The 19,276-nt window shown below is 32.5% G+C and overlaps 1 protein-coding gene across 2 annotated transcripts; it reads right to left on the bottom strand.

Annotated features, from left to right (window-relative positions):
* Positions 1 to 420: 420 nt before the first annotated feature.
* Positions 421 to 18,806, bottom strand: LOC126745865 (exosome component 10-like). Of its 2 annotated transcripts, none has more exons than XM_050453892.1 (13): positions 18,596 to 18,806; positions 18,143 to 18,541; positions 15,830 to 16,020; positions 15,445 to 15,775; positions 12,843 to 13,190; positions 12,636 to 12,784; positions 10,184 to 10,346; positions 9,880 to 10,125; positions 9,599 to 9,826; positions 4,255 to 4,598; positions 4,143 to 4,186; positions 849 to 1,072; positions 421 to 604 (listed from the first exon to the last, which is right to left on the bottom strand). In XM_050453892.1, the coding sequence occupies exons 1-13, from the start codon at positions 18,710 to 18,712 to the stop codon at positions 533 to 535; spliced, it is 2,856 nt and encodes a 951-aa protein (XP_050309849.1). In that variant the 5' UTR covers positions 18,713 to 18,806; the 3' UTR covers positions 421 to 532. The 2 variants fall into 2 exon arrangements, with proteins under 2 accessions (XP_050309849.1, XP_050309848.1); XM_050453891.1 differs by having other exon boundaries at positions 9,599 to 9,829; positions 18,596 to 18,805.
* Between the last annotated feature and the right edge of the window lie 470 nt (positions 18,807 to 19,276).

Below are 19,276 nucleotides of genomic sequence, written 5' to 3'. Positions count from 1 at the left end.
AATAGACCGTCAAGAAGTATCTTGTCAAAAGCTTTTTCGTTGTCTAGATAAAGCGGATTTAAGGAACAGCAGTTGAGATGGTTTGTTTGGTCCTCATCTGCCTGGAATAAATAAACTAATGTTTTCTTACAGGCAGTTGAGGTCTAATAGTGTTTAAGAAAACCTACATTTCCTTGACAGTTCTCAATACCCTCACCCTCTAGATAAACTATGAACAAAGTATACAGGTTGGGCAAAGCTCTACGTGCGGCAAGTGAGCTTTTGAACAACCATAAGGTTTGCAATTTGCCTCACGTCCTTTACAGTCCAGATCTGGCACCGGCGGACTTTCTGCTTTTTCCTCCGAAAACCATTTTATTGGTCCTACTGATTGTGATATTCGAAGACTACACCTTGGGAAGTACAATAACAAAAACCAACTTAAGCTTACATGCCCATTTATTTGAATTAAACACAATCAAATAATAATTAACAAAATAAATCAGTATTCATAGAAATTTATTAACAAAAATTGTAACAGTAAAAAGTCCCTTTATTTTGTTGCTTGTTTGAAACTCATCGCTTTGGCCTTTTGTCCTCTGCCTCGTCCACCTCGATTACGATTCTACAATTTGAAAAAAAATAGTTGTACCTGGATGAAACGAACTATGAATTTAAATTCCTGATAAAGGAATAAGGGCCTTTCATGGGTTTACGATGGGGTATTTAAAGTAACTAATAACGAATAATTTAAGGATAAGCTTTACATTGAACGCATCATTTGAGTTCAAAAATGAAACGTTTTCATGTCCTGTATTTTTTTTTAACCAAACAAACTGGTGGATGAGAATTTGTGATGATTGACTTACCTTGCCTCTAAACTTCGAATTGAACTGTTTTTTCTGTTCGCCACGTCCTGCTCCACCTTGAAACTGTTTAAAGTCGACCGTCGCGTAATCGTAAGCGTTAAACTCCTCCGATTGATTGTGCTCTTCTTTTGCTGGCGGTTTCTTATTTTTATTGTTATTTTTCCAACGTTTGTTTTTATTTTTCTTCGTTTTATTTGGTGCTTTTGGTTTGTCATTAGTCGGATCTACAAAGTAAAAAGTGTGTTTGTTATTAAACTATTAACAATGTACCAGTAGGGGCCAAAGTAATCAGCGGATCTTCGTTTACAGTATTTTTTTTTTGATTTACAAATTTAAAAACACAAAAACAATTAAAAAAAAAAAATCAACCAAACGTAATTGTAATAAGAGCAGACAAGGGAAATACCACTGTAGCAATGATCAAAGAAGATTGCCTAAAAAAAGCAAATCTACTTTTATCCGATAAAAATACGTACATGACATTTCTTCCTCTTTTACACCAAATCAGATTAAAAACTTGTTAAATTAATGTCAGTTTTGTTGATTCACTTTTATATAACCTTTCAAAATTTCTTTCTGAATTGTTACAGTATGTATTCGATAAAAACCAATATTATACACGGAACTCTTTCAAAAAAAACCTCCAAAATGTTATTATTCCCCGAAGTTAATAGGTACTAATTTCTTCCAACTGACATCACCATACAAATTATTCGCAAAAAAAATTGTAAGACATTCAACCATATTGTAACCTATTAAGAGAATAGTTTTTTAACTTCGATGGAAAATTTTATAAATAATTTTTCGGTCTAGGTAAGAGAAACTATTTTGCACCAATATGTGCAGATATAATCATGTCAGAACTACAAAAGAAATGTTTACCAAATCTTAATTTCCAAGTCCCCTTTTTTAGAAGATATTATTACTTGTGTTATAAACACAGTTAAAAAGAACAAATTTAAATTCTAGATGTTTTCTGAATTAAAACTACTCGATTACAAGATAATAATCCCTCTGAATATAATTAACAACTTGAAATACAGAGCTTTAAAGTTATCACACCTTCATTTTCAGAACAAAAGTATATTATATAACATCACTTCTAAAAAATAGCTACCATGCAAAACTACAACTGAAACAGCCATCTATAACAATTTAATTTTCACCAGTATATATAATTTTTTTTTTTTAAATTCCATACGTGAAAAATTTTTCTGAAAGATTAGCCGATAATCAACTTCTCAAAATTGCATTCGAATGTGAAAATACAGTAAAACAATTCTACAGTAGACGGAAAATATTAACACCCAAAGGACTACAAAGTGGTGTTGTTTATAAAAATATAGGTTAATCAAGTCGTTATTGAAAAAACTAAGATAACGGAACAGGTCAATAAACAAAGCAGGCCTGGCAGAACATACTGACTCAGACCTACAGCAATTTGATTTTGAAGAGGTTAAGATCTTTTGTATCAAAAATAACTATAAGAAATGATTCATTTCAGACATGACAAACATCAAAAAACAATGTAAACAAATTACAAAATACTGATAACCAAAGCAAATATCCTCAATCTAATAAAACCCGAAAATTAAATTTAAACACACTTAATGACATATCTTAAAAAAACTGAATTTCCACTTATTTGCGATAAAAAATGGCACAACTATTGCAATTTGCATAGCGATACGCCTTGATATCACCTATAATTTTCTTAAAAAGAATTTTTTTCTTATACAGTAATTTTTTGCAAAAAAACCGTTTTTCATTAACAATATCCTTAGCCCCCCGCCCACCCCACACGACTTACCAGTAAAAAATTGTTATAAAAAATCATTGTTTTTTCATAATAATACGCAAGAATACCAGCTGGTTTTATCGTTAATATTCTATATAATAACACAGTTTGTTTATTTAAATTTGATATAATCAGTGCTATTAGATTGGATATTATGGACAAGAAACGGTGATTTTTCAAAAGAATTTCTTACTGGGAAAATATTAGGGGTGGGTGGGGGGTTAAGGGTTGTGTTGATAAAAAACAATGTTTTTGCAGAAAATATAGATTTAATATTTAATTTAATAACATTGTTTATTTAAATTTGATATAATTTAATATATAAATATTTAATATAAAAACAGCTTTATTAGATTGGATAATATAAATGAAAAACAGTGATTTTTTAGAAGAATTTGATCAAATATTTGACGAGATACATTGTCAATTTTTTTAAATGCCACAATTTTCTCCCTTTTGTACACAGAATCCTATATGATATATGTACGTATATTCTACAGTTTAATAAATATACCAAAACAAAAAATTTACTAAAAAACCGTTGGAAAATTATATATTTATTATATTTATTGGGAAACTTTTGAGGCAAAATGAAACTTACTGCCTCTGGGCATAGAATCGTAAGCAAAAATCACAAAAATTGTCTCTTTACGCCCCTTATTTTCAGTTTTATTAGTGAATTCTTGACTATTTTTTAGCTTTCTCAGTTTTCTTATTTAATTCCCTCATTGTTCTCTTATTATTCATTTTTTCTGGCTTGTATTTTGTAATTTTTTTCTAGTAAGACTCTTTAAATTAATAATATTGACAAATACCTAATGTTGAAAGCCTATTTTAATTTGTTCATATACTTCCTGTATAACTATTTAACAACATAAACACAAAATTTTACATTTTATTGTAATTTATTTGTTTTTGACCATTTTATATCATAAATGTCTCTAACTTTGTTTATAATTGTTTTTTACTGTTTTTTTTTTAATTTAGTGCCCTCAAGAAGGCCTAATACAGGCCAAAACGTTGACATTAAAGGAAAAAATTAACAGCTTGGTTTCCAAATTAACCCTTAAAAGTCTACACAATTGAACTGGATCACTAAAACAACTTATTAAAAGTTATTTTCTTTTTATGAAAAACTTTGGTATTGTTAATTTATTCTATTAATTTGAGAAAATTATATCCCCATACGAACATTGATCTAATCGAAATATTCGCCTTAAGACCTTTAAATAAACATAAGCCCGCGACTTCAGAAAACGCAACAAAAAAAATCTAGAATGGTTACATCAAGTAATCACCAAATAACGAGTGACCAACTGCGCCAACACAACCGACGAATATTGTCATTTGTGAAACAAAAATGGAAACAATTATTCTCGCGTTATTGCTGAGTAAACTGACTCACGATTTGACCAAGGTGACTATTTTTGCCTCAGTTGTTGTAATAACCTTGCAAACTTACTATACAGTCTTTTAAGTAAAAAAAATGGGTTTACCTTGCGTTATGCTGTCTTGATTCATAGAATTTTGTTGTTTCCCACTGCAAAAGACAATAATAATAATAAATCGATTTTAATTAAATTAAATTTTTCACTAATTAAAACTCACTTTTTGCCCTTCTTTTTCGGACTAAGCTTCTTTTTACTGCCACCATCTGTTCTACAATTATCAGAAACCTTGCTCGGTCCAGGATCTGCTTCGCACGATTTCCTCTTGGTACTATTCCGCTCCACGGCACTATCAACATTAGTGTGAAGTTTGATCTTGAAGTTGGGCAAAGGGGTTTGCACGTTGTGCTCGAGTTCAGCACACTCCAAAGGGTCCATCGGGGATTCGTCCCGTTTCCGTTTTTTACTGCCGCCCATTTCTAAAAGTGACATTTTTTTCGGGGAGTGTGTCGTCGCTTCGGTCGGTAAAGCTTGACGGGCCAACGATAAAAAGTGCTCTCGGATCTACAATTTAAATTTTAACGTAAATGTTATTAAAACATCCTAACTCGCAAATCGATAAAACTGAGCAAATTGAGATTTTATGGAAACTAATATGCAGTCCTCATATTTTGAAATAAACACTATAACTAAATTACTAACTATTAAAACATTAGAACATTAAAAACAGTATGAAAATAAATCATTAAATCATTATGAATGGAAATCAGTTACTCAAAAAGTGCTTTACTCTTACTGGAAATCTACCTTTTCTTTATTGTAAGTATCATTATTTTGGGAAACGACTAATTCCTCCCAGAATATCATTCGGTTAGCCGGAATAATAGGACGTAGCTTAGAAATCAAATTTTGCTTTCTTTCTAATTTTACACCTCTATATTGTGTTCGGCAAGAAGGTTTTGGTAACCCATCCTTATAATATTTAGCACAACAAGTTCAAGAGCTTAAATTCTTCCGAAAAGGCATTTTTGTAGTACAACACATTTTCTCCCCTTTTAAACTGCAAATGTCCCATATTCTGCAATTGAGGTTTGGCAACAGAACAATTTTTTGAAGCTTAACCTTGATGAACAATCATTCCAATCAAAAAAGTTTTGTATGTTCATCTCTTTTACATGGACCTTAGATGAGTTTGCCTTTTCTACAGCCGATTTAAAATCATTAAAATCGAATACCTTACCGTGCCTTTTCAATCATTGTTCTATTTGGTAATGGAAAGAGTCCGCGGACATAAAAGTGTGACCAGATTGAAAGTATTTTATTTCCAAATTCTCCAGTTCAGTCCCAGTAGAGTTTACAACGTAAACAAAATAAGGCCCAATTTTTGTTTTGAGCTGCACTGTTGTCAAGCCAGATTGTAAAATTGCACGTCTCTGTTATATAAAAAAAATTCAAAAAAAGTTGAAATGAAATCTTCCTTATCTCGACCCGCAACTCCTTCGTGTCATATTATTGCCATCGGCTTTTCGAATATGCCCCTACTGGCACAAATGAATATTCTACAAACGGAATGCTACTTAGGATATTTTACCTTAGAAAAAGATAGATAGGACATTTTAATTTGGGATTATCGTCTTTGCTACACATAGGACAATATATTTAGGTGAATTTAAGGCATAAAAAAATGTAGTTAGGACGTTCTAATTTAGCCAAGGAGGTAGATACCATTTGATAGGTTAATAAAATGTAATAAGCCTAAAAAACGAGAATTTTGTAGTTAGGACGTTTTAACTAAGGAGGGGAGAATTAACGTGGAACACCATGGGGGCATCAATTATCCTAGCCCTAGCGTTCAAAAGCCAACCAAATCGCTCTTGTTCTCACACTTTAACTGCTCCTAAAATGATTATTTAAGATAAAAAGTTTTGAGCTATTATAAATGAATCCATTTTAGAAAAACTATTAGTCAGCCATACAGTAAGCATTACATTTCAAAAATCTTCAACTTTGTTCCCCAAAATATTAGAGATAAATAAAACAATAAAAATTTTAAAATGCATGTTAGAGATTGGACACATCAGATGGGCAGAGAAAGATTTAATAACTTAATAAATAATAGATAGGATAACTAAACTAAGAAATTGTAGATCTCGGAAATTAAATTATTCCAAAAAAAACCACTGAACAAGACATATACAGATATGATCCATATCCTAAAAAAAAAAAATTTAAGTTAAAGTAAGAGTAAGATCTTACTCTTATTTTATTTTATATTTTTTTTATTTATGTTAGTGTGAGTCAGTATGTGGTTTTTGTATTTCGATAGGTATGTCTTTTCTGTTAATTAGCGTTCTGTTCCGTATCATTTAATTTTGATAATTTTATTTAGGTCTGATGATGCCCTAATGCGGCGAAACGCGTAACCTTTAATAGACGCTGATTTATGAGACTTGGACTTTGAGTTTACTTTTTTCCCTCCTTTGGTTTTATATATTTGCATCAGTCAATACATATGAGACTCAATTTTTTTTCTCTTTTTCTATATCATTACCCTTCATTTCGCTATTACTGTCTGAATCTTTTGGAAATTGTGTTTTCCTGGCATAGTTTGCACAATGTGAGTGAGACAACATCAATTTATCACTGTGATATAACAAAATGAGATAAAGATATAAATACGGCAATTGTCACCGAATTTCCAAAGATTGTAGCGCGTAACTCGGTTCAAACCAATTTATTTCCAGCCCGTGTGAGTCATACCTACTATCCAACCACACAAAAAAAAAATTACTAAGTCCAGACAAGCAAATTTTGTTTTAAAAGATTCAGAGATTTGGTGGCCGCCAGCTTTTAGACAGTGGAGAAGGTAGTGGGAGAAATTTTAATAAGAGCGCCACTTGATTTAAATATTTTACACCAAACCCTGATATATTATGATGGTAATATAAGCCCCCCTTAATCAAGAAAATGATGACCTATATTTATGCTTGTACCTAGATCCTAAAAGCTGAAAATAATTTGGGAAAAACTCAAATAATAATCCATAGGTCCACCAGATTGATATAATCATCCAAGAATTTACATTTACGTCACTTCCATTTATATAGAAAAAATTAAATTCCACTGAGATCTTTAAATTTAGATAATTATTCAAAATGTAATACTGTAGTAATTTTAAGTAAATAAAAAAAATTGATAAAAGAATTAAGAGTTACTTGAGGTATGCTTAAGGCGAGGAATTAGTAAGGAAAAAAAACAAATCCGCACTGAACTACTGTTCAAGGGAAAAATCCAAAACGTGATCACGTGTTGTTTACAAGAAGTATATGTTTGGAGCCTAATTCACAATACCTCACTGGCCCTAAATATCTTTTACAAACTCTAGTCAAGTCACATTAATCTAAATAAAACTTTTAAATAGTAAGGTTCGAATTTGAAAGCCTGGTATGTTGGTGCAATAAAACCTATTAACCAACAACCAACACTATGACTAAATATGTTATTTGTAGCAAATAGCCGATCCCTTACAAGGTGATCCAGGCTCAATGTCAAAATCAATTAAGTCGATGCTCGACTCAAATGGAAACCCTCAGGTTAATATTAGTAGACTTAGCAAGAACCTCTTAACGTCTTTGTTTTACATAAAAGAAAATAAGCCCATAAAATTCAAATTAATAAATCAACCCCCAACCCTAAATCAAACCGTTCAATAAGAGAAAAATAAAATAAAATATGCAAAAACTTGCGTGTCCTCTAATCTCTTGTGTATTTTGGCTAAGGTAGCTTAACTCGACAGCTCTGGAACCAGTCAGCTACAACCAGGGTAACGACCACATGGGCAAGTCGATTTCAGGCAAGTTCCAATCCAAAATCGCAGAGCCACAGTACAATGCTCAGTCCAGGCTGTGTTGAGGCTCACTTTAGCCGGTTGGGATGACCAGAAGAAACCAGAGAATAGGAAGAGCCCAGAGAATAGAGGAGAGAATGAGAAAAAGGAGAGGCCTCTAAAATAGAGGACAAAAAAAATCAGTAAAATAAACACACAATCAATTCTATGGCAATTACCAACATGTTGCTACACACCTAAGGTGGTGAGCGAGAGTCTCGTTTTGTGGTTAGACAATTTCAAAATCCCATAAATGGTGTGGGAGCAGCCGACCAAATCCAAAAATACCAGGTCAATCCGAAATCCTCTCGGCTACAACTTCCCACTAGACGTTCATCACATTAAACCCCAAAACTTGGGAGGAATATTTTTCCATTCAACCGAATTACCGGCAAGATGAACTTAAATTTTCCTTAAAACCACAAAATGTCAACTGTTCTTTCTGATAACGGGATGGCTACAGGCTGCACGTTTATTTACTAAAACTTAACTTGAAGAATTGAAGGGAAATATAGCAAGCAAAACTGGGGAGGCCAATGCCAAATCAATTAGGATACCTTGCTCAACATGATTCCGCTATAGAAGAAAGTATTTGTAAGTTTTCCTACACTAACGGATCACCATCTAAAAGGTCTTATTTACTCCACTCATACAGCAATCTGTGGCACAACAGCACCCTCTAGAAGTCCCTCCATACCCCAGACATATGTATTTCGATTTTGGCGTTTCATTGAACAAAAAAACGCAGCTTTTCTCTCATATTAAGTTGTTTTTGCGACGAATTTGTAGCACCCTGTATAATTTAGTTTTTAACAAATCTATATTTAACATCCTGTAATAAAATTCTTACACCACTTTAACAACATGCCAAAGAAGTATACATAAATCTTTTACGCCATATATACCATCCCCAAAGAAACCCTTTGTACATAATTTCTTGACTTGTTAATATTTTAATACACTGTTGGCAATAATACTGAAGTCTACTGAATTTTCGTAGAGTAACCCTTATGTAAATCGTAGATTCCTTATTGTAACTTAGTAATGTGACTGGGGACCTTTATGACCCTATTCGAGCGTTTTTACCGTGGAAAAAGAACTTTTGAAGAACTACTTTTGAATCGTTTTTCCAATGCCTTATTTATGCTGCTGATTTGAAGGATTACTCAATTTTAATAGGTCGTGAAGGTTATATAATATACCGGCCTCATAGAAACTCTTGACAACCAAATCAAAGGTCAGAAAGTTCTCAACACCAGGTACATGAATAGGGACTAAGGAAACATAATACGACTAACTCCACAGAGGTGTGCTGACAGGATAGGGTAGGTAAATACATTCCTAAAAATAATGAAACCCCAAAAGCCCTAAAAAAAATAAATTGCATTACTATCAAACCCCAAATTCCATTTATAAAACTGTAAATCACACAACCCTTTCAAGCCGATACCAAAACCCATAAACTTTTGCCCGAATTTATATGAAATCCCATGTTACATGCTTAGGGCAAAATCTGCATGTAACAAGATTAAGAAGTGATCTATTTTGAGGAGCAAGACAGTTCTTATTAAATAAAGTAATATTAAACACCCCTGGGACCACCCTCGTACAATATGTTAACAAAACGTACTGGACGAGTTTTTTTGTAATTTTAAAATAGAAGAGAAACATTACTTACTGACTCAATTCTCTCTTCGTCGGTACGTTCTTCCTGCGTACCACTATCTGTAACATCTTTATCCCGTTTCGTCTCCTCTCGTTTCTCTTCTTCCAACTTCTTACGCTCTTCCGCTAGCTTTCTCTCTCTGCTTTCGATAAATGGTTTAACCAAAGTGTACCTCTCAAATGGGCCCAGGAACTTGAAGTTTTCTTTGAACTTTCGAAGCTTCTCAATACTGTTTGTTTCCTTCTATAAAATGTATATTAATTTACGCATTATTTATTAAACTAAAAACTCACCTCAATAACTTCATTAATAGCACTATTAAACACCGAACAAATCGATTTGGTGTGCTCCCATTGGTGTTTAGCAAATAAAATACTTTCAATATCCTGTTTTTCTGGGGACTTTAGTAGCGTGGGTAAATCGTCTCGAAACTCGTCGGATTTTGTTAAATCGTGAGGACAATGAAGGGGACTATCGATGTTAATTTTTGTCATTTTCTTTGCCGATCCTCTCGCTCTGGTTGGCTCCTTCAGTATGGGCTGTAAAGATGCACCATTTAAGCAAATACTATTAAGTTCATACTGAGTGACTCTATACCTCTTCGAATGGTTGCTCTAAAGCTTTTAAGATTATCTTGTGAATCTCTAGTAAGTTCGCACGCAATAGCGGAGGTACTGGACTGCAGCACGCCAAGATGCCTTGCATTTCTTTTGGTAAACGACCGGCTATTTCTAGTAGCATGTTGTTGGGCAAGACATATCTAAAAGTGGAGAAAACTTGTCTATATCATTTTATTTGGTTGTTTTGTGCACGGTAATGAAGAAAAATGCACTGGCGTTAGTATGTGTAAAATGTGCTTGCAAAAAGTTCAAGAGCAGCCTACTAATCCAGTCCAATTTGAGACAAATACACTACTCCAAGGAACAATCATACCTAATCTTAAATTATTGATTTACTAAAGAAACAATGAATTAACGTGGAAACCAAGTCTTATAGTTCTAAGGTAACTTAGACAAAAGTTCTATTCCCAATAACATACCGGGCCTTTGAACTTTACCTGAATTAAAATAAAACTTGTGACATATCAAAAAGAGGCATTATTATAACAGGGCATACTTTATATTGAATACAAGTTACGGTCAATAAAAATTAGAAAACCTTAATTTAAAATTGTAGGATTTAATGAAGATTAAAATATGGAGGCTGCTGTAACTTATGTATACAACCATTAAATATATGGAATTGAAATTTCAATACTAATGAAGAATAAAAATGTTTTTTTAATTATTTATCAAGACAAAGTTTCCTTATTTATGAAGATTTACGAATCCGTTTAGGTGTCAAAATTTGTTTTCATAAAACTGCCAGCATGATCTTTCATATGACTCTTGTTAGGAATATTCGGGGGAAACATTGTATAAACTGTGAAAAAGTCAATATAAATGAAATTATGATAATGATAATGAAACAACCAGTTCAAATTCTTCAGTATAAGTTATTTTATTACTTACAGGCACTCCTGTGAGAAAACTGTCAATATCTTGATTTTTAGTCAATGGATTTTTATAATTTTTTCAGAAAATACTTGAAAAGTCTTTAAGAGTATCCCAGATATTAATCATTACAACATTTTAACCATTAGAACTCGAGATATTGACTTGCCAGTAAGAGGCAAATTATTTTGTTTCTTCCAGGCACTCCTGTGAGAAAACTTTTAATATCTTGGTTCTTAGTCAATGGATTTTAATAATTTTTTCAGAAAATACTTGAAAAGTCCCTAGAGTACCCCAGATATTCATAATTACAACATTTTAACCATTGGAACTCGAGATATTGACTTGCCAGTAAGAGGCAAATTATTTTGTTTCTTCCAGGCACTCCTGTGAGAAAACTTTCGATATCTTGGTTCTTAGTCAATGGATTTTAATAATTTTTTCAGAAAATACTTAAAAAGTCCCTAGAGTACCCCAGATTTTCATAATTACAACATTTTAACCACTAGAAATCAAGATATTCAATTGCCAGTAAGAGGCAAATTATTTTGTTTCTTCCAGGCACTCCTGTGAGAAAACTTTCAATAATTGCTTCTTAGTCAATGGATTTTAATAATTTTTTCAGAAAATACTTGAAAAGTCCCTAGAGTATCCCAGATATTCATAATTACAACATTTTAACCATTAGAACTCGAGATATTGACTTGCCAGTAAGAGGCAAATTATTTTGTTTCTTCCAGGCACTCCTGTGAGAAAACTGTCAATATCCTAATTTTTAGTGTAAGAAAATTTAATTGTTTTCTTCAGATAATTTTAAAAAAGCCATTAAAGGTTTCCATAAATAAACGTTTTAACTACTATATGTCAATATTTTCTAGTAGTATAAGTTCGTGTGCATATTTCCATTCAATGTGTATTGTGACAGTTAATCACTCCTATAATAGAACTAAAAATAACTTTAATAGACATCTTATTATGCCCATAAGAGTTACTCCAATCAAGTACAATCTATTGGCAACTCCTATACTTACACAGAAAAAATATTTTTAATCATGAATGTCTACATTTTATATCTCGAAATCTATATTATATGTTTTTATCACTGCTGTAAACTATTTACTTGTCTATTACTTTTTTCTTTACTATTTACTTTGTTTGTCTTAGTCACATGTCGTATATCTTTATTATCATTATTAGATTCAAGCATAATAACTGCACATACACATTTTTATATTAATGTGTAATATGATAAACTATTATTGAATAGTGTAACATGTGAGTTTGTTTTGTTCTATTCTATTTGATAAAATTGTTTTAGTGCAAAGGGGCAACTATAACAGTCAAGCAGAGAATCAAGGAAGGAAAGAACATTCTAACTCTGAGAAACGCCCTTTATTACTAAATGCTGATCAACTACCAGGATTGAGCCTCACAAGAGAAGTTTCCAGTTAAGTTACCAATTGAACAGCATAATTACATAAAAGTTTAATACTGGAAAAAGAGAATATCAGAGAGTACTGTAAACGCAATTTTTAAATATTTACGTTCTCACTCACCCAGTACTTTCATCTTCACTTCTAGCCAGTCGATCCCTCCACTTGTAAATTTCCTTCAGAGCAAACAGCTGCCTGTTATCGAAATTCCTGTGACACCTCCGGTAAAACTCCATGTGACTCTGTTCGTTCCAAATCGGTTTGAAGTATCTCTAAAACGAATTTCACGTTTTTCAACTTTCAACTCCCTCAAAAACATATCGCTTTTACTTTTAGACATAACGCGGTACTTTGCCCGATAACCGCCTTCAACAGATTACTTTTCCCGTTTCCTTTGTCGATCAACTCGTTCCTCATGTTTTGATAAATGTATATCAAGTAATGGGTGTCTTCTCGCGCGTAATTCTTCAATTCCGTGGGCAAGGGACGTATCCGCCAATCGGCCAGTTGGAACTGTTTATTTGGCGTAAAACTACAAAAGCGTCTCATCAGATACGCCAATGATAACCCGGAATAACCGAGTTGTTTGGCCGCCTGGTGCGTGTCGAACATATTGACCACGTAGAGGGATAAGTCCCGTTGGAGCCAAGGGATGTCCGAGTCGGCACCATGAAAAATCTGAAATTTTATAGTTTGTATGTTAATTACTAACAAATATTATTTGTATACACGTCTGGCTTATTCAGATCTTGAGTGCAGAAATCGAAAAAGTGAAGACTGTTTGTATAATTCATTAGGCAATGCTCTCACCTATTTTGTTCCTCCTATCATAAAAATGAACATTCCTATCATAAATTTAAGGTTCCAATATGATTCAGCTCAGAATTGAAATCGAATGTCTTGCAAAAAAGATTAAGACAGCAGTCTAAAGCTGTTAAAGACTATGAAGTGTTCAGCAATCTGTAAAAAGCAGACCGATCAATGCTACTCAGACTATATTGAGCAAACGCAATTTTCCATTTCCAGTAACCTTAAATATTTCTAAAAATATATAAGAGATAAGACACAAAATAACAATATTCCATCTACTGTGAAATATTTGGATGCAGTGGCTAAAAATGGTCATGAAATAGCATCCTTATTTGCACAATATTTTTCTTCAGTCTTCTCTCCTGATGATTTTGATGTTTATGCAGCCTCATATTACATGTTCTTTTGATATTAATGAAATGCATAAACAAATATATGAGGTCTTCAAAAAGTTTACCAATGTCAATGTTAATAAGGGCCCTATTCAAGCTGTTTTTATAAAACACTTGCTTTTGCTTTGGCACGTCCACTTTGACTGGTTTCTAATTTGTCTTTCAAGACAGGCAGTTTTCCAACCTCATGGAAGTTAAATGATTTGACTCCTATATTTAAGAATACTGGTCAGAGGGATGATGTGAAAAACTACCGTATCTCTGGCTTGTTACTTTGCAAAGGTTTTTGAATGTTTTGTCACAGATTTTTTATCAGAGAAATTTAAAAACATAATCACAACTAAGCAACATGGGTAGGTCCATTACCACTAATTTGTTGCTTTACCAAACAGCTTTGTCTTTGGGGGCCTTGGAGAATGGTATGCCAGTCGATTCCATATATACTGACTTTTCCAAGGCCTTTGACAGGGTTAATCATTCTCTACTGGTTACAAGATTGTCATTCTATGGCATCAGTGGTTGTCTTTTGGCCTGGTTGAAGTCATATTTGTGGAAGACCACAGTTTGTAAAGATAAATAACTTTTATTCTAGTGCTTTTCTAGTGACTTCTGGGGTTCCTTAGGGTGCCCATCTTGTCCCCTTTTTATTTAAATCTCTTTATTAATGATGTTGTTCATTGCTTTCATTATTGTAATGTGTTACTTTTTGCTGATGATGTTAAGATTTTTAAAATTATAGACAGTAACTTCACAAATTATGGTGCAAGAACAATGGAACGGTCCTAAATGTTAAAAAATGCAAATATATTCAATTTACCAGGAGTTTTAGTCCACCATTCCATCAGTACCATCTAATGAGTTCACTTATTGAGAAGATATTAGAGATCTTGGGGTGCTTTTTGATTGCAGACTAACTTTTTCAAAAAATATTGAAGACCTCTGTAATAAGGGTTACAAAATGTTCGGTTTTATTAAGAGGCACACTCATGATTTAAGCAGTATTGATTCCATCAAACTTCTGTATTTTTCATTGGTTCACAGTCAACTAAAGTCTAAATATATAATGTGCCTAGAAAAAGTTCAACATAAATTCATAAGATACATTGCTTACAAGCTTAATATTTCTTGTATTGATATTAATTAGAATGAAATGTATAGATTCCTGAACATTCAAAAGTTGGAGACTCGACGTAAAAACTGTGATATTGTCACAACCTATAAGATTCTTAACAATGTAATACAGCCTCCTGAGTTGATGTGTCAGCTTAATTTAAATGTTCCTCCTACTACAGTGCTCAGACAGACTAGATTATTCTATTATACACTGTATGGTGAAAACTGTGCAGTAAATTAAATGATGATTAACTCAAATAGTGTCAGTATAGATTTGTTTCATTGTTCTCTGAATTCACTTCAACGAATTTTAAAATCTGCTTAAGTGCAATATAATTTAATATCTTGACTTTGCTTAAAATGTGTCTTCTTTTCTATTGGAGTTACTCTGTTTTAAAGCACTGTTGTCCTTATATTTTATTTTATTTGATGTTACCTGTTGTCTGTTTTTTTTATGATATCTAGCATAAGTAATAATAATTAATGATAGTACTACTACTTTAGGTGTTGTATTGCAATATAAAATCTTATTTTATTGAATATTTTTTATACTTATATTTATTTTGTAAATTGGTTAATTACCGTAATATATTGAATTGAAATAAGAAAAGCTTTACCTTAGTTATACTGGGTTTAGTAAACACTTCATTCAAAACCCACAAGTCATTCCTCAAAGCTAAAGCATCGATCAAATAATCCTTTTCGGGGGTAGAAATTTGCACTAGACACGTTATCCCCATAAAAGATCTATATGAATGATGTTCCACATCAACAGCAATAAACTGGTACTTCTGTAGATCCTCTAGCAATTCTGGAAGTTGCTCTGGCGTATTGATTTCAATGAGTGGGGTGTCTTTGATGGGTTTCGGTGAAGTTATTTCAGTTTTTTTTAGTAAATTTTCTGCCGGGGTGAATCTGTCTAGTTCAAACTCGTAAGGGTGAGAAAACCTATAATATTTTAATAATAAATACAAAGCTCCGTAAGGTTAATAGTTTACTTACTCTTTTCCATTTTCAGTTTCCTCTAAAAAGATTGCTAAAGGTTTAAGGGAGTTTGGTTTGTCCCTTATCCTCGGCTCCCAAGGATAATCATTATTATTATTTATCTTATCCTTGAAAAACTTTTGAGGCCTCAGGATGTTCTCTCCCGCCAGAAGGCGTATAGTGGTTGCATTCGTTTTATTTGAAGTATCCTATAGAAATAAGGTAAATGAATAATTTGTCATGCTCACAAGAAACAATTTTTTTATTAAAATTACTTAAAAACGGTGTTTGAGCCACAATAAAGTTAATAGGTCGCTAAAGTAATAATAAGTCACAAGAAACTAAATAGATATAAACATTTCTAATTAAATTCTAGGTTGAATTATTGAATTAATTTCATTATTCCAGGCAGTTGAGTCAAGGATCAATTTTTTTCAGGTAGTTCAGTTCATTCTTCATTAAACTCCAGGTTGAATCATTGAAATAATTTCATTATTCCAGGCAGTTGAGCCAAGGATCAATTTTTTAAGATATTTATTAAATTTCAGGTAGTTCAGTTCATTCCTCATTAAACTCCAGGTTGAATCATTGAATTAAGTTCATTATTCCAGGCAGTTGAGCCAAGGATTTATTTTTCAAGCATTTTGTCAAATTTAAAGTAGTTCAGTTCATTCTTTCTTAAATTCCAGGTTGAATCATTGAATTAATTTAATTATTCCAGGCAGTTGAATCATGAATTCATTGTTCCAGATATTTGCCAAATTTCAATGCTCAACTGCCTGGAATATTGAAATTAATTCCATTATTCAACTGCATGGAATTCACTGATGAATGAACTAACTAAATTGCCTGAAAGTTTGCAAAATTGTGAAAAATTGAACGCATAATTCAACCGCCTGGAAATTAACAGAAAATCGCCCAATCAGACTGAACTGTAAAAAAAATCCAGAAATCCACTATTTGATTTCTTTAAACTTCACGACTTTTGAGAAATGACAGTCGAAAATTGTGAGATTACCAGTTAATTTTTCCAAGCAGTTGAAAGTGTTCAACTGCCTGGAAGAGATCAATGACCACTTGAACTACTTGGAAGGACAAAAAAAAGTTGACAATCTTCCAGACAGTTTAATTAACTGGTTGATTCTTGTGGATAAAACTCCCTCTAACTCACAAAAAGAAAATTTTTAAGGATCCTTCATATCTGAAATTAAAATCTTATTTGAATATTAAAATCTATATTAAGGACAAGGTAGTTCTTTGAATTTGTATTCAATGTATTGATCAACTTTTATATCTAAACAGAATCCAATAATTCCGATCTTTTATACATTGACGAATAGTATCAAATGTTCAAAGTGGTGTTTGGTACCAGTTTATCTACAAAGAACAGCTTCCCCTCACTCGTAGCTTTGTAAAATCATCTATATCTCTCACTCTTCCAAGTAATTGCATTAAGTAAAAAGAGACAAAAATGACTTCAACTGCCTGGAAATAAGGCATAATTTCTCTCACTTCCAAGCAGTTGAAATTAGTTAGAAAGAGACAAATAAAAAAAAGATACTGTTTGGTTTATTCCGAGGCCTTTTTCTTATTGCTCTCTGATGGTTCTAACCTCCACTTTTCTCCTTTACAGAATGTCTCATAGAGTTTTTAATATCTTTGATTGTACTTTCAATCTTGAATTGTGTATTAATGCTGCTTATAATTATTTATTTTATTTATTAGGTCTTGTTCACATTCTCAGTTTTCTTTGCTATAGTAAGTTTCTGTATTTGCCTTAATCCACATTTTTCTTAAGCTTTAGAAAGTTAATATTAAAAATAGCAATTTTACATTCAGAAATATGAATGAGTTTCTTTAAGTTGTTTCTAAAAAAACCTGTACCTCATTGGGTACCTTTCCAGTACAATTTCTGTGTACTATTCAATTGCATGCTTCATAATTTGTACCAAAAAGGATTGCTTAGTTCCTGCATGAACCATTAAAAATAAATCATGTTTATAGGATATAATATGTTGAAAAAAAAATGATAATTACTACATTTAAAATAACTAGTGGATCCTATGGTACCTCCATGAGGTGTTAAACAGATTGTCAGTATGGTCAAAAATTATTGAAGTCTTGACTACATGAATGATTCCTCACAATTAGTATATATACTCAAGTATTTAAATTACTGGGATTTATTTATTAAAATAGTCACAATCTTGTCTATTGCACTATTGTGACACAAATCATTAAATAACCAGCTACGGTTTGATCCAGCTGAATATTTAATAAATAAAACCCCATTTTATAGATACAAATTCAAGCTAATAAAAATAAACTTACCTTAGTTAGAATATTATCAGACATAGAAAACTTCACGTTGCTCCTGTTCCAAGACCCATTAATATTGGCAGGTACTTGGGCGCTAACTGTATGCAACACAACGGGTTCATTATAGAACTTCTTAATACCGTTCATTTCATCTATATCATTGGCAATTCGTTCTAAAATGATATCGTTGGCGTCTATAAGGATTTCCGTTTTCTTATCGACGGTCTGGTTATAAATGTTGCCCCCGACTTCGGTTTTCTTCAATAAGTTAGAAATATTTGCCAAGATTTGGTCGGATTGGCTTTTGTTAATGTTATTGAACGACTCAAAGGTTCTGTAAAAGTTTAAATCGTTGCCTGAAGGTAGTGCGTTGGCATGTTTGATGCCTTCCATAAGGATTTTAAATCCATCCTAAAGAGATATTAGAGTAAATAGTAAAGTAAACAGCCTTTTTTAGGTACATACCTTTGTAAAATCGTCTATGCTCTTGTAACCTGGAATAATGTCGCTGGTTTCTTGGCTAGGAGGCATTGCAGGATTTTCGGCTTCTGCAAGGTTTTCCTGATCTTTTTCCTTTTCCATTTTGTATTAAAAGTTAGAAATAGTTTAATTACAATTTGTGTAAAAAATCCTTTGGGTGCAAGACCTTTATAACCTAAAAATTTAACCTTAAATAATTCGACGGAAGTGGCTCCTGGCTGGAACGCTCGGGGATTTTTTAAGCAAAATATTAAGTAAATACGTACCGTGCGTTAAGGTATGTACAGAAGAGAAATATGGAAAAATCTGGATCATCTGGAAAATGTGTTTCTTGGCATGGTTTTCCCAATTAATAACTATAATTTATGTACCTCAGACTGATATTAATCACTTCATCAACTGCCTGGAATAAGTAATATATTTCCATCACTTCCAGGCAGTTGAAGGAGCAAGCTCTCTAAGTGCATAAAGATCTGCAAGACATAGACATTGCAGAGGAACGACTTTATAAAGTGCCTGGAATAAGTAAAATATTTCCATTACTTCGATACTTATTATCCATTACATAAGAGAAACGTTCTAAGTCTAGGGATGCCTGCAAGACATGAAAAAATAAAACCAACATACTCAAGTCCAGTGTGATGACTAATAATTTGAATATTGTGA

Source organism: Anthonomus grandis, chromosome 16 (assembly GCF_022605725.1).
Source record: "Anthonomus grandis grandis chromosome 16, icAntGran1.3, whole genome shotgun sequence".
Taxonomy (NCBI): Eukaryota; Metazoa; Arthropoda; class Insecta; order Coleoptera; family Curculionidae; genus Anthonomus; species Anthonomus grandis.
This window is presented reverse-complemented; position numbering and strand designations above follow the sequence as displayed.

Excerpts from the sequence above, each read along its gene's own strand:
- LOC126745865 (XM_050453891.1), bottom strand. The coding sequence starts at position 18,712 with ATGGAAAAGGAAAAAGATCAGGAAAACCTTGCAGAAGCCGAAAATCCT. Across the intron at positions 18,542-18,595 it reads GCATAGACGATTTTACAAAG|GATGGATTTAAAATCCTTAT; the intron begins GTATGTACCTAA and ends ATATCTCTTTAG. Across the intron at positions 1,073-4,142 it reads TCAAGACAGCATAACGCAAG|ATCCGACTAATGACAAACCA; the intron begins GTAAACCCATTT and ends TTTACTTTGTAG.